This window comes from Maniola jurtina, chromosome 6 (genome assembly GCF_905333055.1).
Source record: "Maniola jurtina chromosome 6, ilManJurt1.1, whole genome shotgun sequence".
Taxonomy (NCBI): Eukaryota; Metazoa; Arthropoda; class Insecta; order Lepidoptera; family Nymphalidae; genus Maniola; species Maniola jurtina.
This window is the reverse complement of record NC_060034.1, coordinates 3,141,245-3,165,193: the sequence shown is the minus strand read 5'-3', so window position 1 is coordinate 3,165,193 and position 23,949 is coordinate 3,141,245. Positions and strand designations below refer to the sequence as shown.

Sequence of the window (23,949 nt, the reverse complement as noted above, 5' to 3'; positions counted from 1 at the left end):
GACGTCGACAAAGTGCTACTCGTCTATAAGAACAGTACGAAAATGTGAACAAGATAATCACGCTAATAATATAAAGGTGAAAGCTTGTATGTGTGCGTGTATATTTGTTACTCTTTCACGCATACTGGATTTGGCTGATTCTCTGACTTAATACATAGGCTATTTTTTACCCTAGCAAATCAAAGAGTTCCCGCGGGATTGCAAAACCTATGTCCACGCGGATAAAGTCGTGGGTATCATATAGTCCACTGATTTTGGAAGCACCTTTAGTCGATTTATAGTTGCTAGTGGTGTGCTTTACGCAACATCGCGTTATGTTTAACCCCCGTCCCAAAAAGAAGGGTTTTATAAGTTTGACGTGTGTATCTATGTATCTGTGTATCTGTCTGTGGCATCGTAGCTCCTAAACGAATGAACGGATTTTAATTTAGTTTGTTTTGTTTGAAAGGTGGCTTGATCGAAAGTGTTCTTAGCTATAATCGAAGAAAATCGGTTTAGCCGTTTGAAAGTTATCAGCACTTTTTTAGTTTTCTTATAGAGATTTTTGTGTCAGGGTTTTTTTAAAATTTTGAGTTATTATAATGTTTAAACTATCGTGAATGAAACTATCCGGCTTGCATCGACTAAATACGTGAGTATTGCCAGTACATTCCATATTTAAAATCGCGTTATTTGCCGAACTATTCAGACAATATTAATATATGAGCCATATACAATATACAACCCTCGTGATGTAAGGTTACGCGCCTACCTACACATTCTTACATAAAAGAAACGTTACAAAAAGCGACGACGCGTCTGGCGTTATAAAGGTTTTGTCACCCATTATATTTGAACGAAAGCGCTTCGCTTCTTCATTTCTAAGGCTTCCCTCTTCCCTGCCACTTACAATTAGGATATTTCAAGGCAAAATTGAATAGGCATCTTCTTCAAGAGCATTCCATCGTAAACTGCGTCATTTTCAATTACGTAATCGTGGTCAAACCCCCTGCGGGAACTACCTATTAAAACTGGACTAATGAATTGCATCCTTTTCCGTGTGCTGTATAGAATTAAGGTTGTTTACGCCAGAGCAACACAGTGCAATATGGTAGTATGCCACATGGCTGCATGTAGTTTAATGTAGCAAGAATCGTTGGCAGATTGACGTTCCTTAATATTCAAACTCTACAGCACAATATTATCTCGGAATACCATGGACTGCTGCATGCTATTTAAGGCTGCAAATCTTATGTTTCTATTTGTAGCATGCCGCATTGTCGCATGTTCTTGCTTCGACGTAAAATAGCATTTACACTAAGTATAGATCAATATTTCACATTATAAAAGTTTACTAAGGTCTACATAGTCCTTAATTTCGAAAAAGCTTCGCCTACGGCTAAAAACTTTCCTCTCTAAATTTCAAGCTTCTATTGTCAGATTAAAAGGCAATTTAGATTTAGATGTTATTTCATGCCACAAAATTGTACAGGCTTTATGAAATCAGTGAATAGTTTAAATAATGTGATCGTGACCTGAAGCAAAAACTAGTTAAAATGTATGTTGGAATTTCTAAGAGAATTTCTGCTGCATTACGACATAAAGCAACGAACGAAGCGGGGGAATAAATAGCAAAATGATTGATATAGGTAGCAGTAATAAAGTCCAAATTGGCCGGACGCCAGCGATGTATGTGGCCATTCAGCGAGCCAAATATTTTATGGAGGTATCCATTTGCTTTTATGCGAGAATGTACCTAAAGTTTCCACTTTTGGCTGTATAGAAGTTTCATACTTTTATAACGAAAAATTTATTTAGAAGTTCTACTACAACTTCAACGTGCAAGTTGGAGCGTTTTTAAAAATGTATTGAAAGGAACAGCATTCCGAACAAATAGCAGAGTCGAGCGGACAGCAGGGCTTTGATGATTCAAAAGACCTCCTAAAGCTTTATTTGAACCTTTGACTCAATTTATATTTAATTTTTGGAGGGTATATTTTTATTTAGAAATAAAACTTAACTCAACACATTATAGTTTCATTTTTTTTTCAAATGTATGGAATAACATTTTGTCTTATTTGAGTACTACACATTTTTATTAGTGGAGGAACAAAAAGTCCCGGTTTTTTCTATTAAGTATATTATAACATTATTTTCTCGATAGTTTAAAAGGAGTTAAGAGGAGTTTATTTGCAGTGCGCTCGAAATAAACTTGGTTTGATTCTCATTTGAATACTAAACCAATCAAACGCAAAATGAATACCTGTGTCTGTATATTTACAGATATTTTTACAGAAATAAGTGCTTTAAAAATACACGGGCTTTAAATTTTATACATATAAAACTTTAAGCCCGTGTTACTTTGAAACTACATTTACGGAAATCTTAAAAACCACAGACACAGATGTTGTTTGTAGGACGTATTTATTAAATTTCATTTGATTCAGTTAATGGGTTAACATTGTAATGAGAACCAAGAACCAAATTACGTTTGTACAAAGTTGTACACAAGTTTCCATGGTACACTCCTTAGCAGACTAAGGAGTGCGCCATGGAAACTTCTCTTGAGAATCTTCAACAGAAAAAGTTGCAAGTCAAATTAGTTACTCTTCATTTTATTGGATGCAGATAAGTTGCAGCTTAGGCTCAAAGCTCAGTGTGTATTGACTCTTACGTAGTATTCAGACTGATTATCCCAGATGTATTTTAATTTGCCTCATGGAGGCTTTTCTAGTTTTCCGGTGCGAGCACAGCGCGAATTTCAGCGAAATATTTCATTATATCTCGCTGTAATGCAGCCGATTAAAATTTTGTTTTTCATTTTTAATTCAGATACAAGTTGGCCCTTGACTGCAATTTCACCTGGTTTTTTTTTTATTTAGTTACAAAGTGCTAACTTGTATCTGAATAAAAAAACCAGGTTAGCCCTTGACTGCAAACTCACTTGATTTTAACTGATGTAGCTGAAATGGAAGCGGGCTAACCTGGAAGGGGTACGCTAGTTTTTACTAAACCCATGCCCCTTTGGTTTCTACACGGCAGCGTACCGGAACGCCAAATTGTTTAGCGGCACGACTTTGCCGGCAGGGTGAAACTAGCCACGGCTTAAGCCTCCTCTCCCACCAGAGCTGACCAGAGAAAATTTAGAAATTATAAAATTCCAAATTTCCCCCGCCGGAAATCGAAACCGGGACCTCCCACTCATAAAACCACAACGCTGAACACTACGCCAGGGAGGTCAACGCGTTTTTTTTTTGCTAATTATTAGATATACTTACTAACGTATACGTGCCACTAACTTTTCAAAATTATGTACCTTTTAAGCAATTACATATCACTTAACTGTTACTGTAAAGAAAATTATCACGAGGAAATTGCATGCCTGAGAGTTCTCAATAATGTTCTGAAAGGAGTATGAACTTTGCCAATTCGCACTTGGCCAGCGCGGTGGCAATGGCCTAAACCCTTCTCATTCTGAGAAGAGAACCGTTCTCAGTAGTGGGCCGGCGATGTTGGTAATGATGATGATGATATTTATTTGAGATTAGCTAGGTGCTTACAAAAAACTTGTTATAAAGAACCAAAATAAAGGGGAAGTAACAATGAGACACCGGAGACTAAAGTGCAAGAGAGGGCGTGCAAGAAATTAAAATAAAACCAGCCAAGTGCGAGTCTGACTCGCACACCGAGTGTTCCGTACTCGGGTATTTTTTTTCTACATTTTCCACGATAAATCAAAGACTTTCATGCACAAAAATAAAATAAAACTGTTTTAGAATGTACAGATTTCATATTCTACCTCACTTGGCATAGTTATCTTTCGGTTGAAAATTGAAAATACTAATTATTATCATTTGTTAGAACACAGTTTTTTGTTTTTTTTTTGTGATGTAAACAAAAATTCACGGTTCTCGGATTTTTTCTTTACCTGTTCTATAAAATCTAACTACTTGCCTTTCATGATTGAACTGAAAGTACCCTATAGGAATTCTTGACAGACGAACAGACAGACAACGAAGTGATCCTTTAAAGATTCCTTTTTTCTTTTTGAGGTACGGACCCCTAAAAAGTAGAAAGTGGAACATTGAATACCCATATCGAACAATACCCGTACTCTGAGAAGTGTGTGTGAATTTTGCGTACCCCTTTTACATTAATGAGGATCCCACTTGCATGTTCAGTGATTTCGCGTATAAAGGGACGTGTTTTGTGTGTGAAGTGCTAACAAACAAGGTGGGGTGCGGAGTTTTGAGTTTAGAGATAAAAAAAATACTGATGTTGTTGATAATTTTACCATTTGAACTTAATTTTAATTTGAAAGTAGCTTTCACTTTTAGTTTAGACTGCGTCATAATACATGAAATCGAAATCTCTCTGACTTTTTCCACGCGAATTTAGGTAAAAACCTCGTGGGAACATTAAATTTTCTTAAATAAATAGTAGTCTACGTCCATCTCCAGAATTAAAGCTATACTAAGCAGAATTTAGGTTTTTATAAATCCAGTGGAACAGGAAATTTTTAGGACCGACCAAAAGTACCAAATTATATGCTTCCTCGGGATGCAAGTTGCTGTCCTCTATACCAAACATCAACAAGCTGACTAGATGAAAAGCTAGCAAACAGACAGATAATAATAATCAGACAATATACAATATACACTTTCCCATTTTTAATATCAATATGCAAGTATGGATTATATTTCGTTGTATTTGGGTCAATGAATAAGCAATGAAGATACGATGCAAAAGAGAAAAATATATTTACCAGCTTTTATATATTTATATCTAATAATGACTCTAGTTGTATGATAGCTTTAAACTTATTTTCACTGAAAATGGAAAGATTGTATTTAACAAATAAATTAAAAAGCTTACATCGTGAATGAAATTCAAAATACAAAGTGACATCAGAGAGAACTAGTATAATTTAAAAACAAAGTTTGAGTTCATGATATCAGAAATAAAAAATGACATCTCAAAAATCACAATAACGACGATGAGATTGCTTTGGGCCGAAAGTAATTTGAGTTCGGGGTGACCTTAAGGCACAACGCCCACCGGAAGAGTAAAGTGAAATTGGTTTCACTTTACTCGTGTTGTGTCTATCTTGATAACAACTCAAAATAAGCCTTATCTACTTTAGCACTTTCGCACATCCTTAGAGTCTCCTCCGTTTCGTTGTGCTGTGATCGTAAAACAAGTAGTCTAATCTGAAGAAGCGTCATAGAGATTTACCAAGGATTAAAATCTTCTAAATACATAAACGGAAAAGGTGACAGACTGATTTATCAACGCACAGCAACTATTGGACGAGCGGCTAAAATTTAGCATGTTGATAGGTATTATGATGTAGACATCCGCTAAGATTTTTTTTTTTAAATTCAACCCCTAAGATTGTAAAATTGGGGTTATATAAAAGCAATACACTAGCTGAGATCTGGCTCAATAAAGCTCAATCATATGCCCCGTGTTCAGATTGGACTATTAGCTTAGCACGCTCTATACCAATTTATTTATTCATATTTATTAGGACACACAAAAATTAAATACCATATCTATAGGTGCATCCTTAAATTTATAAACACACACGAGTTATTTGATATTTAACTTATTAAAAAGTGTCACAACATGTCCCAAAAGTGAAAATAAAAAAAATTTAGACATAAAAAAAGTTTGCATTGTACAAAAAGTCTATTTCAACCGAACTATGTCAAAATACATAATACTGAGTTGTTGTTATCAAAACAATTGGTTCTGCTCCACTCTATCTGTGTGCGCCAGTCCTAAGACTTTTATTTTAGCAATATACGGCCCGGGAAAAAAGTTAAATGTAGGGTAACTCAATTATGGAGTCCCTACCTCGTGTGCCCCCAATTTATCACGAAGTCTCATCGCACTAGAACTGAAGGTTCAATGTTGCTCATATAACGCTTTGTGCGTTCCCATTATGAGCTAATGTATTAAATTGCTTGCTAACACTTTTCATTAACTTTAATGTGCAGTTTTATGAGACATTATCAAGTGAAGTTCAGTTGAAGAAAATTATTGCTCGTATGGTCATCATCATCTTCACTAATTCCGGCCCACTACTGATCACGGGTCTCCTTTCAGAATGATAAGGATTTAGGCCATAGACGAAGTACCACGCTGAATAAGTACCAATATAGGCAGACTTCACAGACCCTTTGAGAACTTTAAGTATGAAGAACTCTCAGGCACCCATGTTTTCTTACAGAGTTTTTATACTTTTTTAATTGCTACTACCTATTACGGTTCATAAGATACATACCGCTGACAGACAGACAGATGGACGGGCAGCGGAGGCTTAGTAATAAGGTTCCGTTGGCACTCTACGGGTGTGGAACTTTAAAAACGTATCTGTTGCTGATCTGTTAGGGAGGAAAATTGCTTAGCCCAAAGCGGTTTTTTAAATTAACGACTGACAGCGCTTGCCTATAATCCAGCGTGATGGAAAGCAAGCATCACGTGTGATGGAAACCATTTGCCTCTAGATGCTTTTTCACTTTTCCTTTGAGAGTATTCAAATTATATGTGCCGGAAAATATAGCCGACAGAAGAGGTTTGACTTTACCGTATCTAAGTACCTATTCGTTTAAGAGGGCTCTCTCCGTCACTCGTTTCATATAATCGTAGTTCCAATTTCATTTGAATATTAAGCAACCAAAGTCCATGAAATTTTGCAGACATATTCTAGAAACTAATATCTATGTCTGTGGTTTTCCAGATTTCTGTTAAAATATTCGGTTTCAAAGTTACGCGGTCTTAAAAATTTTCATACAAATCTTTGAGCCCCTGTAATTTTAAAACTACATATATTTAGAAAAATCTAAAACACCACAGACACAGATATTAGTTTCTAGAATATGTCTGCAAAATTTCATGGACTTTGGTTGATTAATATTCAAATGAAATTGGAACTACGATTGTATGAAACGAGTGACGGAGGGAGCCCTCTTAAAACATGTGTAAGCTTAGGCCAAAAGGGCCGTTATAATTTAACTATTTTTATAAGTTATTAAAATGTTCTTTCATACTAAGCCTTCGCGAGGTAATAAGCCACAACGCTCAGAGGCTTATCAAGAGTTTTGATCTTTAAATAATCCAACTGCAATATTAATTTGATCGGGGCGCAATTGCTATTGCAACCACTCAATCAAAATAGCGACCCAAACACAAAAGTATTAATAGTCGTTGAGTCTCGAGTCGGAGCGAGACTGGCTTAAAAACCGTCAAGCAGCCGTATTTATACAAATCGATTCAAGATGGCTGCTCGGAAGAGATCGTGTGACGTCGAATGAGTCAAATATCTGTTTTATTATTTTAAATTTCAAATAGTTTTTTTGAAAAAGCTAACAGTCGGCCATCCAAATTGGGTCGTTCGACCTCGAGCGACGAAAATAAATATTAGGCCAGGTTGTCCAGAATACTAATAGGGGCACGGTTGTTCGTAATACTACGGGACCAGGGTTGTCCTGACACATTTTATTCTAGGACCAGGGTTGTCCCTTAAAGGGTGTTGAATGAGTGGACCAGGGTTGTCCCTTAAAGGGTGTTGAATGAATGGACCAGGGTTGTCCCAACCAATTTTATTCTAGGACCAGGGTTGTCCCAACCAATTTTATTCTAGGACCAGGGTTGTCCTTTAACTTCGAATTATATTCATTTGTGAACTATATTTTGTATGCTTAAGTGGATTTTTGCGTTAATTCCATCCCACTTTCTGAACTGTAAGCTTAGGCCAAAAGGGCCGTTATAATTTAACTATTTTTATAAGTTATTAAAATGTTCTTTCATACTAAGCCTTCGCGAGGTAATAAGCCACAACGCTCAGAGGCTTATCAAGAGTTTTGATCTTTAAATAACCCAACTGCAATATTAATTTGATCGGGGCGCAATTGCTATTGCAACCACTCAATCAAAATAGCGACCCAAACACAAAAGTATTAATAGTCGTTGAGTCTCGAGTCGGAGCGAGACTGGCTTAAAAACCGTCAAGCAGCCGTATTTATACAAATCGATTCAAGATGGCTGCTCGGAAGAGATCGTGTGACGTCGAATGAGTCAAATATCTGTTTTATTATTTTAAATTTCAAATAGTTTTTTTGAAAAAGCTAACACATGAAAGCACAGTTGTTAGAATATAGACACTTTGGCACTACTAAATAGTGTCTTTATCTTACAGTGAGCATGTAATACGGACCTTAAACTAAGGACTATGAATTGATATTGGTGATCATTATTATGACAGTTAGGTACTTACGTAGAAATGAATATTAATTGAATGAGATAGAGAGATTTGATTGAAGTTAAGATATATTATCAAAATCATTTTTTTTTGGTCGAACAGACAGATCGACAGACAGACAGTTCGGACTAGTGCAAATTCATCCAAGTAGACTGGGTAAATTTGCTCAGTAAAAATTTATATTGAAAACAATAGTTTTAAGAACATAATAAAAATATTATCTGTATTATAATATTGTTTCTTCAGAAACAAGTACCTAATAACTGTGACATTATAAAGTATATTTCTTCGTTATACCAAGTTCAGTGTAACAACTTCTACAGCACTTACTTTGATGAAGTCATTAAAAACAGCAAACTTAAGGATAAATTCCCAAGAGAGCCACTCAGACATCTTTCGCATTAGATAAAACACTTTACAAGATAATAAAGGTAAAAAAAATGAAATTAATGAACGCCACACTTAGGAATAATTAATTTTTCTTACCTCATAAGAAAATCTTTCTTAGCTCGCAAGAAAGCTCAGAGTCACTCAGCGGGCGATGGAGAGACCTATGCTTGAAATTTCTCTACGTGATCAAATAAGAAATGAGAAGATCCGTAGGAGAGCCAGAGTTACCTAATACAAGACTTACGTTTAGCTGAACGGGTTGCGAAGCTGAAAGTGGCAATGGGCAGAATACATAAATTCAAATTCAAAATTCAAATTATTTTTATTCAATTAAACTTTTACAAGTGCTTTTGAATCGTCAAAATAATCTACCACTGGTTCGGAATGCCGTTCCTACCGAGAAGAACCAGCAAGAAACTCGGCGGTTGCTCTTTTCAAATGTACGATTTACAATAATATGCCATAGTTTGAGAAACCGATAGACGTTGGGATCTCAAAGTAGATAAGCAGACTTAACTTACCGGTACATGCTTGCACTATCATATTATTATTGGACCTGGTCATCACCTTACTGTATAACAGTAACAAAATAAATATGGACCATTTTCAGAACATTAATTACTATCGCATATTTTTACCCACTGTACGGTGTTCACAGGCCTTTTTATCGTGGGAAATCTATACTGGCGAAACAAACGAACTATTCAGCTCTTTCAATATCAATTTGGTATTCAAACAAATCTTGCGCGCTCTATTTCTTAACTTCCTGTTTATTCCGTTTATTTGATAAGGTTGAATAAGAATTTACATAGAAATAACGTGTGCAATTTTAAATTTATAAAAATTTTGTCTCTTATCAACAGCTTTTATTATGTGTAAAAACTCGCCTAATTTTTTTTAAATTAACTTTTTACCTAAAAACTGAATTCAATAATAATTGAGTGTAAGAAAAAAATTATCAACTAATCTTGATACTCAAAAGTTCTTGTTGTGTCATTATTATTAAATTATAACTAAGAATTATGATATCCTACTAATATTATGTGGATGTTTGGATGTTTGTTACTCAATCACGCAAAGACGGCTTAACGAATTTGGATGAAATTTGGAATGGAGATTGGAGTCTGGATTAACACATAAGCTACTTTTTATCCCGGAAAATCAAAGAGTTCCCGCGGATTTGGACGAAGTCACGACCATCAGCTAGTTTTCCATGAATTCTAATTTTGCGAACGAAACTGTCCGCAAAGTATCCTTCATCTGCACCAACCTTGTTTAACCCGCATGTTTCTAATTAAGGGTAAAATATCATAGGGTCATATTAATGTTATTCAAGGGTAAAACATACATAATATGTTATACAAATAACATTGTTAACTGGGATGTGATATTTTCAAACGCTGCGGGCTCTCTAGTAATGAACCTGTCATATTATTACGATTCCATACAACTAGATACTGAAAATTCAACAAAAGTCTGACCTTCTCGCGCTCTACTTAAGGCTTTATTTAAGGCTTTTTATATAGAAAGTGTGAAGTGAGGTCATGACATATTTATATACGACCGAATGACAAGGTTTTAAGAGGAAAACCACCTCGAATGACTTAGACGATTTCACCTTCAAACTAGCAATTTTGACATGTCATGACCCTCTATTGACAATTAATCAAGCAGACATTTCAATCTGCGAAATTTACGCGGACTTTTAGTATTTTGACGTAGGAGGGTAAAAGATCCAGTACATGAACGAATAAGGATTACCCTGACTTTCACCTAAAATTAAGATATATGAGAATTGTTCTATATATAATTTTTATTTTTTTGTGTATCTGTACACAGTATATCAAAAAATCAAATAAAATGCGTGGTATTAATTATTATAAATTATTTTATTTAACAAAAGGATAAATTGCCAGTAAATGAACTGGAAATTTCAGTGAATGAACGAACTCTATCTAGTGCATAAACTCTCGATTCCTATTAATAAATTCTTAAGTATATTTTCGGCTTGGAATTCAAAAAAAATTGTCAGATTTTCAGTTTTTGACTTATTGTATATTTTTTTCTACATTTTGCGCGATAAATCAAAAACTCTTTTACATAATAATAATAAATAAAACCTGTTTTAGAATGTATAATAGAGCCCTTTCATATGATATTATCCCCTTTGGTATAGTTATCTTAGTTTGAAAGTCACCTAAATTTTCTGAAAAACAGTCCAAATGACTACAGAGAAAATGAAACTTAACGCCCTTGTTGCATCCAAGTCGCTGGAAATGCAACATCAGCTACTGAATGTGTTAAGAGTAGTGAGAATAATATACCGTAACACAAGTGTCTGATGTTACTCGTATCAGATTTGTTCCTTTGAGCCGAGAAGCCACATGTTCTGATGCTTTTTAGACAATCTAAGATCTCTCATTAAGTGATCCAAATAATTTTGATTGAATGGTCTAAGTTGAGATGTAAAAAAGTCACTACATCGTCACTACCTTCTGAAAGTTCTTGAAATGGTAGATTAGAGGTACTGGGTTGGGGCTGAGGTACAGATTTATCACCAGAAGTCAGAATCGTTCAAATTGCAGACTGCAAGTTACAATAGAGCCGCTTGGAACAATTTTTTTGCTGTTTCTTCTGGTAATATTCACAACGCAGAAATAATAATCATCATGGTGTTTAGATGGTTCGCGCCAAATAATAAAATTTTTTTTTAGTAAAAGTAGTTAACTATTCTTATTTGCTCATAAACGCAACGAGGAAATACAGCTTCCACATATAAAAATTGGAGTCCAGGCCTTGCTGTTAGCTGCTAATGGGTTCTCAAAGTAGCCCGAGTATGCTTGTTTTACTGGGCACAAAAGGAAAGAATGAAAGGAGCTTACCCAGTACATCTTAAAAGATCCGTTATAGATACATGCATCCTGCCATGCCTTACCTATGCCAGCCAAACATGGGTCCAGACAAAGAATATAAAAAGAAATAGTAACTTGCTAAAGGGCGATGGCAAGTTGCATAAATTAAGCAAAAAATATTCAAAGTGAGAATTGAAGACATAAGAAAAAAGACAAAGCCTACAGACACCTTGAGACATGCCCTAAAACTGAAATGCAAATGGTCATATTGTATCGATTTTTACAGATGAAAGAAGGACAGGTAGGTAGACCGAAGACGCGTTGGTCTAATGCTATTGTGCAAATCGCGAGAGAAAATTAGCTTGATAGTACCAAAGACAGAGAGAAATGGGGATACCCAAGAGGGATCCATATCCAAGAAAGAAGAATACCAGAATAAATATAAAAAAAATTCAAAAGAAAAATAAAACCGATTTCAAAATCACAAACACTAAAAAGTAAAAAATAATTTAAGTTATTGTGGTTTTTGAAGTCGGTTTTATTTTTCTTTTGAAAATTTTTTATTTCAAAATTTTTAGTGGCCCCACTGTACTATAATAATATGCCATGCCCAGCTAAAACCCTACTGTTTACTAAGCAATTACACTGATCGCGAGCAATTTGCTCTTATCCATTGAGGAGTTCTGTTCTCCATCTCAGAAGATATTCATCAGAACTTCATCAAAATATGGGACCACCTGCAAAGTATACCTAGCTTTTCAAAAAAAAATAATTTCCAAATCGGTCCAGGCGTCTTTGAGCAATCGGTGAACATACATTAAAAAAAAATTGAATTTGCTCTTATCCATTGAGGAGTTCTGTTCTCCATCTTCAAAGATATTCATCAGATCTTTACCAAATTTATATGGGACCACTTGCAAAGTATACCCTATCAAACAAAAAAAAAATCCAAATCAGTCCAGGCGTCTTTGAGTAATCGGGGAACATACATAAAAAAAAAGATACCGACGAATTCAGAACCTCTTCCTTTTTTTAAAGTCGGTTAAAAATATACTAAGATTTACTAACATGGTGTTATACCACAGAGTAGCAAACAGAGGCAAAGCTTCTAAGAAGCGAGCAAATTTTATAACTATTTTGGTAGGGTTGGCACTGGAGGATACAATTTAATTAACAATAGTTATTTGTTCAACAAGATGGTAAAGTTTGTTTTTCTTGTTATTGCCTAGTTTAAATATCGATCTTTAAATATCGATCAATAGATCTAAATATCGATTTTGAACGAAATCAGTCAATTTAGAAAGAATTATAAATGGCGTCGACTTTTTTAAATTTTGGTAACAGTTTCTTATTTTGTGATCCCAGGGAGCTCTAAATATCGATTTTGAACGAAATCGGTCAATTAACAAAGAATTTCAAAATGGCGTCGACTTTTTAAATTTTGGTAACAGTTTCTTATTTTGTGATCCCAGGGAGCTCTAAATATCGATTTTGAACGAAATCGGTCAATTAATAAAGAATTTCAAAATGGCGTCGATTTTTTTAAATTTTGGTAACAGTTTCTTATTTCGTGATTGCAGGGAGCTCTAAATATCGATTTTGAACGAAATCGGTCAATTAACAAAGAATTTCAAAATGGCGTCGACTTTTTTAAATTTTGGTAACAGTTTCTTATTTTGTGATCCCAGGGAGCTCTAAATATCGATTTTGAACGAAATCGGTCAATTAACAAAGAATTTCAAAATGGCGTCGACTTTTTAAATTTTGGTAACAGTTTCTTATTTTGTGATCCCAGGGAGCTCTAAATATCGATTTTGAACGAAATCGGTCAATTAACGAAGAATTTCAAAATGGCGTCGACTTTTTTAAATTTTGGTAACAGTTTCTTATTTTGTGATCCCAGGGAGCTCTAAATATCGATTTTGAACGAAATCGGTCAATTAACGAAGAATTTCAAAATGGCGTCGACTTTTTTAAATTTTGGTAACAGTTTCTTATTTTGTGATCCCAGGGAGCTCTAAATATCGATTTTGAACGAAATCGGTCAATTAACAAAGAATTTCAAAATGGCGTCGACTTTTTTAAATTTTGGTAACAGTTTCTTATTTTGTGATCCCCAGGGAGCTCTAAATATCGATTTTGAACGAAATCGGTCAATTAACAAAGAATTTCAAAATGGCGTCGACTTTTTTAAATTTTGGTAACAGTTTCTTATTTTGTGATCCCAGGGAGCTCTAAATATCGATTTTGAACGAAATCGGTCAATTAACAAAGAATTTCAAAATGGCGTCGACTTTTTTAAATTTTGGTAACAGTTTCTTGTTTTGTGATCCCAGGGAGCTCTAAATATCGATTTTGAACGAAATCGGTCAATTAACAAAGAATTTCAAAATGGCGTCGACTTTTTTAAATTTTGGTAACAGTTTCTTATTTTGTGATCCCAGGGAGCTCTAAATATCGATTTTGAACGAAATCGGTCAATTAACAAAGAATTTCAAAATGGCGTCGACTTTTTTAAATTTTGGTAACAGTTTCTTATTTTGTGATCCCCAGGGAGCTCTAAATATCGATTTTGAACGAAATCGGTCAATTAACAAAGAATTTCAAAATGGCGTCGACTTTTTTAAATTTTGGTAACAGTTTTTTATTTTGTGATCCCAGGGAGCTCTAAATATCGATTTTGAACGAAATCGGTCAATTAACAAAGAATTTCAAAATGGCGTCGACTTTTTTAAATTTTGGTAACAGTTTCTTATTTTGTGATCCCAGGGAGCTCTAAATATCGATTTTGAACGAAATCGGTCAATTAACAAAGAATTTCAAAATGGCGTCGACTTTTTTAAATTTTGGTAACAGTTTCTTATTTTGTGATCCCCAGGGAGCTCTAAATATCGATTTTGAACGAAATCGGTCAATTAACAAAGAATTTCAAAATGGCGTCGTATTTTTTAAATTTTGGTAACAATTTCCTGTTTTGTGATCCTAGGGATCCTCAGATATTGATTTTGAACAAAATCTATGACAGTTCAAGAAAATAGATTTTAAACACTATTTAAATTATTATCATTAACATTAAATTAAATGAAAACACGACGCGCGACGTGTACTGCAGCCCCTCAGCTTGAGCACAGGCCGAGCCGGTATAAACCGATTTCTCTCCGTACGCGACGTAGCGCCTGTGCTCACGCACACACGCGCCTCAAGCTTGTAGTAGTGTACCTATCGTAGCGCGCTTGTATGAAGCTTTGACTCTGTTCGCTACTCATGTGGTTATACAACGCAATACCACACTCACAAACACTCGTACAAACATACAACACACTCACACACACACACACATGGACGCACGCACACGCACTTTTGAACGGTTTGAACGGAACACGGTTTTGAAATTGAAATTGAAAAAAGTGTAAGAATTTGTAAGAAAATATTTAAAAAAGGTATATCAGCCGGTTTTTTATTCCAGCTCTTAATACATGTAAAAACGTCCAATCTGTTCATTTACTCGAGCCTTTACCCTAGTACCTAATTATATCGACCGCCCCATATCAAAACAAAGTAAATGTCATTTTTCCGAAAATCGTTTTATGTCATAAGCCTAACTTTCATAGTATGTCCCGTTGTATTGTAAGGACACCCACATTAAAGTAAAATTAAAAGCTAGTAAGTCGCTTTGACCATTTTAAAACATAGTAAGTCTTTGAACTGGCTAGGTTTTTATAGATTAATGCGCCTTACTAAGTTTTTAAAAGGAATTAGATTAAATAAAATAAATATCACCCATTATCTAAATACCATGTCAAAACAGTAAATACTTAATAATGCATTAAAACTTAAAAGTAAGATAGGAAAAGTCAATGACCTCTACATGTCAACTGTTAAATATGGTTTGCAAGGGGAAATACTTTGCATACTTACATAATGTTTTTAGGGTTCCATATCTCAAAAGGAAACACGGGACCCTTATAGGATCACTTTGTTGTCTGTCTTTCTGTCCGTCTGTCCGTCTGTCGTGTCTGTCAAGAAAACCGATAGGGTATTTCCCGTTAACCTAGAATTATGGGCAGGTAGATAGGTCTCAACTCTCATAGCCCAAGTAAAGGAATAAATCCGAGAACAAATTTCGTGATTCTAGATCAACGGGAAGTACTGTATAGGTTTTCTTGACGGACGGACGGACAAATGGGCAGACAGCAAAGTGGTCCTTTAAGAGCTCCGTTTTTCATTTTGAGGTACAGAACCCTAAAAAAGAAAATGATGCACATGTAATGAATAAATGTGTTGGCCAGTCTTCACACTAAAATATTTAAACCCCTTTAATTTAAAAACTGTCATAGCCTAGTGGTTAGAACGTCCGCCTCCTAATCGAAGGTCGGGGGTTCGATCCCGGAATCACGCACTACTAACTTTTCAGTTATGTGCGTTTTAAGCAATTTAATATCACTTGCTTTAACGGCGAAGGAAAACATCGTGAGGAAACCTGCATACCTGCAAGTTTTCCATGTTCTCAAAGGTGTGTGAAGTATGCCATTCCGCATTGGACCAGAAAGAACTACGGCCTAAACTTCTTTTGAATTTAAACCACTTACTAGGTTTTGATCTGAGAAAGAAATTTGACATTAATTGACAAAATTGAGAGACCTAAGCTTGTATAAGAACACAGAAGTGTCATAATTCGTGTTCACTTTGCCTAACGTCTCTCAGAGAGCAGAGAGAGATTTAAACTGTTTCTTATAATCACTGGCCATATTTCAAATGCGAAAGTGTGTTTGTTGGTTTAATATTCAATCACGCTGCAACGGAGCAACCACTCGACGTGGTTTTTTGCATGGATACATTTAAAGACCTTGAGAGTGACATCTCTCTCCGCATCGTATTCTTTATTGCTGAGGGTTGTGACCTCTTTCCATTATTTCTACATCTAATGGTAGGTTTTCTTGGGATAATAATGCAGTGGGTTCAAAGAGCCTACGGAACTCGACTAGAAAAACGAGATTTTGACACTTAGGTTTAACGGTTATGAATTAGTTATTAATATCAGTGATAAAATTGATTAGGGCTGTCAGGTAAAATGACATTTATCTCGGAAAATCAAAGAGTGTCCACGAGATTTTTTTCCAAGTTTGCGCTACTAACTACATATATTATGAAGAGGAAAGGTTTGTTTGTTTGTTATCGATAAACTCTGAAACTACTGAACTACTTGCACTAAAGACATAATCATCAACATCAACCGACAGACGTCCACAGTGAACATAGGTCTTTAATAGGGTCTTCCACATGCTACGGGTTTGCGCCGCCTGAATCTTTGCGCTTCCGCTTGACGACAATCATGCTTTAAAGAAAGCAATGATGAGGTCCAAGTTGGAGCACGCTTACCTAGAAGATGCCTATTCACTCTTGGCTTGCAGGTATCTAAGGTATATATGGCAGGAAACACGGCCGCCGAAATGGCGTTCCAACCTTTAGGCTCTCCCCATTGCCCGCAGCATGAATCTGAGCTTTCTTATGAGACCCATGGTTATATTATGTACATATAATATCTCATAAGAAAGCTCTAACACACAATCCAGCTAAGTAAGTCCAATTTCGAAAAAAGCTAGCTAGCCGACAAATCTAACTCAGGCAGCCTTCGGGAACCTTCGAGATGTCTCTGTCCAAAATTCCTCAATGCTTGAAGAACAGTCTTTGAATAGTGCATATTGTCAGTGATGAAATATGGATCCGAAATATAGGTCTTTTTTTTGTACACAGGAAATGCCTGACGCATACCTCTCCGTCATGTGGGGCTTGCACCAAACTTGCACTACTACGAAATCCATTTCGGAACACGGCACCCGGAACGAGGCGCGCTATCTCCTAACATAGGTATAATACCTATTTAGAACACTTACTATCTGTCATCATAATCTATGACAACCTCCGAGTATTTACCTGGTAAAACCGTAACTTTAGAATAAAATTTAGTATATAAGCAGGCTTCATTTAGAAATGAAAAAATCCCTATTTTATTTTTCAACGATTATAAACACAACTTTCATTCAAAAATAATAAGCTTAAATTCATTTTAAATAATATTTTGCGACGAAATGACGCGCGCAGTCCGTCCGCCATTAGAGTCCAGTGGACACTGAATTCCATAGAGCGCCTGCAAGAAAATAAATAGCACAGGAAGTTTTTTGGTTAGTTTTAGATTATTTAAGAAACGAAAAACATTTAGTATAAAACTAACAGTTAAAATTGATTGCTAAACCTAAACATATCATTTTCTGGAGGTTGGCTTCAAAGTATCAAGATGTTAAAGAAAACTTTTACAGAACAAGTTGCGAACAGCAATGTTTTCAACTTGGTTTTTTTTTTTATTGGGATAATGTATACTAAATAAAAAGAGGCCCTTATAATCTTCACAAACTGAAGTTTTTAATTGCATGTATTTAATAGCTGTTAATGCTTTAGAAAAATAAACAATTTACTTCAAAGTACAGCATTTTTGCGATTTGTCAAATAGCAATTACCTTAAGCCGGATATTATAATAACGAGAATTGTGAGTCTTTTTCAAATGAAAGTAGGTACTATTTGGTAGGATAAATCCTAAAAGTTTTGACGAACTCTCCAGTGATACATTAGATTGTAGTATTTATTCTTTGGTCGCTGAATTCACAGTTCTTTCTGGAAAAATATACTTTGCTAAATCATTTTTAAATAGCCAGTCTATATGGTTGTTAATGCATTAAGTAGCGACGCTTTACGGCTACTAAAATTACTTACAAATGCTCATAATGCAATTAAGTTCTTACAATATGGGCTAAGTGAAATATTGCTTATACCCGGCTGAGATTGTTGTGAGCTCTTCTCAGACTTGGGCGCGTTTGGAACCCTCGTAGCTTAAGTTTTAGGTTACGTAATTAATTATCACCACTATATCGTACTTTAATAATTTCGACCATCAAAAGGAGTACAATTGTACCTACTATGAATAAATGATTTTGACTTTGACTTTGACTATACCATTAATGACAATTTCTATTATATTTTGTTACTTGCCTATCTGTTTTTGTGAAAGCCCTCGACCATGGTTCCAGTAGTACTATTACCAAACTCGTATATTCAAGACATCTTTTAACCTATATTTTCCTTCTTTACAGAACTGCCAGAAAAGCCGAAAATCTTTGACGAAGCCGACAAAGAAGTAGTAGGCATAGCGGGCCCATACATAGAAGACACCAGCCTGAAGCTTACCTGTGTTGTAAGTGGAGGTAAAATTAGAGTACAAATCAATTATGTGGTATCACTTTTATCTTTAAACTAAGTAAAGCCTGAAATATTATATCCAACATTGTTTTGCCCCTAGCATTTAAGAAGATACTGACTAATGTGCGTATCCATAGGTGCATTTACATATTATTATCTAAAATATTTTCACTTCAATATTTTGTTTTGACTCGGAACCAGTGTGAATTAAAAACTGTATGTACCTATAAGTAGACGATGCCCGCTACTTCGTCCACATGGATGTAGGTTTTTGAAGATCCCGTGGGAACTGTTTGGTTTTCCGGGATAAAAAGTTGTCTATGTCAATAACATGGACGCAAGCTACCTCGGTACCTTTCATACAAATCGGTTGAAAGGATGGGCCTGTAGGAATCCCGTGGGAACTCTATGATTTTCCGGAATAAAAAGCCTATGTCCGTCCTCGGGATATAAGCTAACTCTGTACCAAATTTCGTCAAAATCGGTTAAACTGTTGGGCCGTGAAAAGGTTGATTTATGCTGTGACAATAAGAAAATTATAAAAGCTATGTTCAGAACCCTATCTCAAAAGTTAATCCGCCTGTAAAAAAAATTACTTTCAGCTATTTCTTTCGTTGTATTTCGTGATAATGGTCAAGAAAAATTTTTCCTTTGGTCACGCTATTATATAATAATATAATGTCATCAGTGGAGCGGCAATTCCGACCTTTTGTTACCTTACCGCGACCCGCTAAACGCAGTAATTAATTGAAAAATACTACAGAATGTGGTATAAGAGTAAGCCCACACCTGATCGTTTTGCTGATCAGGGTCATGTTAATTAGCGTCCTACTAATTGATTACAACCACTTCGTTTGCGTGGATTAAAAATCCCATGAGAACTTTTTGATTTTCCGGGATAAAAAGTAGCCTATGTGTTAATCCAGGATATAATCTATCCCCATCCCAAATATCAGCCAAATCGGTGTAGTAATTTATACACAAACACACACGTACATATAAACATTTACCTTTATGATATTAGAGTGATGTGAAGTAATTAAAGCATGAGTCGCTTATTATTAAAATGAGCCTAACGAACTGAAGTTATACCTGCTGTTTTTTAATACAAATTATTCTCCTCAAAACATGTCTATGACTACTTACCAATCTCTATACGCTTATTCATTGCATGGTGAAATTTTGGTGCTGTTGTTTGGACCGTATCAAACTGGAAATTGCTTTCCGGTCTGCAAACTTTGCTTCCAAATCACCGATCGTGATCTCGGTGAGGATACGCGATATCATGATCGATCAGGTGTGGATCTACCCTTATTTTGTCTCGTTAAACGCAGTAATTAATTCAGAATATGACCTAATACTCAACACACAAAGAACGTTTTTATATACTTGCATGCTAAAGTATAGAAACTATGAATAATGACTGTTATTATTATTAATGTAACCGCTTTGTAAATTTGTTGGTCGTTCGCTCCCCGATCATTTAAATGGAACAATAGTCCGTTCTATCCGTAAACTAAATATGCCTAATTGAATCTCTAATCCAGGTAGGTACTCATAGGATGGAACAGTTTAATGTTTAACTAGCTGATACCCGCGACTTCGTTCGCGTGGATGTAGGTTTTTTAAAATTCCTGTGGGAACTCTTTGATTTTTCGGGATAAAAAGTAGCCTGTGTACTAATCCACGGTGTAATCTATCTCCATTCTAAATTTCAGCCCAATCCGTCCAGTAGTTTTTGCGTGAAGGAGTAACAAACATACACGCACACATACAAACTTTCTCCTTTATAATATTAGTGTGATTATTTAGGCATGTAAGCATGAAACGTTTTTACAAATTCATCCCCTAAGGTAGTAAAATAGGGGTTTAGAATGTGTGTAGTCCACGCAGACGAAGTTGCAGGCATAAGCTAGTAAGTAGTAGCTAGATTCAAAAGCAGTAGTCGTTAAAGTAAATAGCGTTAATAGGAATACAAGAAACAGTACGTAATCAACAGCGGGGCGCCAACACTACAGTCACGCCACGTTTTTGGCACGGCCGTGTCGGCTTAGCTTGTTATGCCGTTTCGTTGTTACCCGGATACGTGGCTTATGAATACTTTGACACGTTTGTTAGTCTAAACAAAGGCAAGCACACTTCAGCTTATTATCGAAGACAGGTTTGCACTCGACTGCGCTCTCATTATTCTACACTGTAGAATCTACAGTGTCAGTTTTGACTAAACCACCTTCCTTGTGTAGTTGTACGCTATCCATATCCATGTTATCCATACTAATATTATAAATGCGAAAGTGTGTCTGTCTGTCTGTCTGTCTATCTATCTGTCTGTCTGCTACCTTTTCACGGCCCAACAGTGTAACTGATTCTGACGAAAGGTACAGGGTTAGCTTATATCCCGGGGATGGACATAGGCAGTAGCCTAGGTAGATAGGTAGATCCCGTGGGAACTGTTTGATTTTTCGGGATAAAAAGTATTTAATTCCGAAAAATCAAACAGTTCCCACGGGATCTATAGAAATCTAAGTCCACGCGAACGAAGTGGTGGGCATCCTCTAGTGGTTGTATAAAGAACCAGCTACGTGGTGGTGTGGGTGTAGTACTGATCGGTGTAGGTAAAACAGCCCATATAAAAAAACAGGTGGAGAATAGGTATATAACAACATCAGACTATTTTACCCGCTCCAACCTATCGTTACCGGAAACCTGCTTCTTGTAAGCACCCTGAGTCGTCTTATTAACCAATGTACTCGTACGTCCACTTCTGAATAGGTATTGGGCTCTTGTAGGGAATTCCACTCTCTGAGGTCTTGCTCTTCCTGAATTGAGCGACTTCCTCACTCTCGTTTGATATCACCCGTCTACCTAGTGAAAGGTCTGTCAAAGCTGTGCATTCTGGTGCCTTTTTATGGCACTCATGAAAGCTCAGAATCACTCAGCAGGTGATAGATAATGCTCGGAGTATCTCTTAATCAAATCAAAAATGAAGAGATCCGTAGAAGAACTAAAGAAACCGACATAGCTCAAGGAGTTGCTAAGCTGAAGTGTCAATGGGCGAGGCATGTTAGTTCGAGGAACCAATAGCCGTTAGGGTCCCAAAGTGGTGGAATGGCGAGCTCGCGTTGGAAAGGAGCGCTATCACACTAATATTATAAAGGTGAAAGTTTGTATGTGTGTATGTGTGTGTATATGTTTGTTACTCCTTCACGCAAAAACTACTGGATGGATTGGGCTGAAATTTAGAATGGAGATAGATTATACTCTGGATTAGCACGTAGGCTACTTTTTATCCCGGAAAATCAAAGAGTTCCCACGGGATTTAAAAAAAACTACATCCACGCGAACGAAGTCACGGGCATCAGCTAGTGTTTTAATAATTAAATAGCAGTTCTTAGGTTCGATTATCAGCAGGGACAAACAAATTGGTGATTTTTCTGGTGGTACAAAATAAAGGGTTAGTAAAAAGGGGTATAATTATGAAACCTCATTAGAAATGACAACAGAGCCATTAACAGTAAAGCGCGAACATTTAAGTCTTGTCACGTTTTCTTCACGCCTGTGGCGCGTTCAAACTTTTCATGTTCTTGAAGTTCTTGCATTGTTTGTGGGATTCTGCGACTTTGTTAATGAAAGCCTGTTTTTCACGTGTTTTTTTTTCCTAATTGTTATGGTTCATTGCATAACTTTTATGATTTGATCATGACAAATTGTATTAAAAATACTCTTACGTCAATTGCTGTAATTCTTGCTGTTATGACCCTCTTAGAGTCATTGTTAGAATGGTACGTCTTATTTTGAACTTTGACTAGTTTCAGTAGTAGTAGTAGTAGTAGACAGTAAGTTAAGTAGTAATAATCATTGATTGTTTACAGGAAAACCAATGCCACGGCTGCGGTGGAAGAGGGGCGACGAGATAGTCGCAAAGTTGGACCCGGTCGAGGACGAAACCCGGCTAAGCCTCCTAGAGCTTAGGATACCTAAGCTGACACGGGCGTACTTTGAAGCTGTGTACACGTGTACGGCGGACAACACGGCTTTGGTGCCGCCACTGCGGGTCAACGTGCAAATACAATTATACTGTAAGTAAAAACCGGCCAAGTGCGAGTCAGACTCGCGCACTGAGGGTTCCGTACTCGGGTATTTTTCCAACATTTTGCACGATAAATCAAAAACCATTATGCATAAAAATAAATAAAAATCTGTTTTGGAATGTACAAGCAAAGCCCTTTCATATGATACCCCACATGGTATAGTTACCTTACTTTGAAAATTGAAACATATTTTAATTTTTTTTTTTAAATGATGTGACCACAAATTCGCGGTTTGCAGATTTATTCCTGTACTTGTGCTATAAAACCTACCTACCTGCCTTTCATGATTCTAGGTCAACGGGAAGTACCCTATAGGTTTTCTTGACAGACACGACGGACGTACGGACGGACGGACAGACAGACAGACAGACAGACAGACAGAGCAAGTTGTAACTTGCGCAGTAGGCTGATGCTGTACTGCTAACTGTTATCGCGTAGACAGCGAGCTTTCTGTTAGCTGTCAGCGCGTGGCCCTCTAGCGGTCACTTCGATTTGAGGCGAAGCAGTGTGTGTGTTGTGTGGGACCGCTGTCGTGTAAATGAGTTACGACCTTTACTGATCATGACAAACTGAATTTTGTGATGTTAGTTTGAAAATACTTGAAATGCATCTAGTAGTTGAGTTTTTTTGAACTACGTTTTGTTTGTGGTGTTTTAATCAAAAAAATAATAACCACTTAGGCTATGTCATAACTCATAAGTAAGTAATAGAGTATGACCAGAGTGAATAACATAAAAATAATACTAATTAAAACAACATCTCAAAAACTTATACGAACAATAGGAATAATGAAACACATTCTCTATAAAACATTAGTAGGTATTTAGAAATAGAACGACTTCATTCATGAATAGAAATAAGCTACTACTGCATATACCAGATTGCTATCTAGATTGGAGATTGCGGCGACATTTTTGCCATACATAATACATATTATAGTAGTGAATTTATCGCCGTCTGAGAATAGGAACCGTATTTTGCATTTCTCGCTTGTATTTCAGAAATTCCTGAACACAGATTCGTAGTTCAATGTAGTAGTACCTAGTAGTGATCTATTTGAATGAGATTCTGAGATAGAATGGTTTCGTTGCTTTACACATCCACTTTGTTATTGGTATA

General features: G+C 36.1%; 1 protein-coding gene and 1 long non-coding RNA gene across 2 annotated transcripts in view; both read left to right on the top strand.

Moving 5' to 3' along the window:
* The window catches only part of LOC123866067 (hemicentin-2-like), a 220,567-nt gene that overhangs the window by 158,756 nt on the left and 37,862 nt on the right, over nucleotides 1-23,949 (top strand). Inside the window, exons 5-6 of the mRNA XM_045907389.1 lie at nucleotides 18,634-18,744; nucleotides 22,612-22,818. Of these exons, the coding sequence (XP_045763345.1) occupies nucleotides 18,634-18,744; nucleotides 22,612-22,818 (318 nt within the window). The remainder of the gene's footprint in view (nucleotides 1-18,633; nucleotides 18,745-22,611; nucleotides 22,819-23,949) is intronic.
* On the top strand, nucleotides 1,214-11,655 carry LOC123866068. Its single transcript, XR_006796118.1, has 3 exons — nucleotides 1,214-1,265; nucleotides 2,384-2,392; nucleotides 11,644-11,655. It is a non-coding gene; the product is annotated as an uncharacterized LOC123866068 (long non-coding RNA).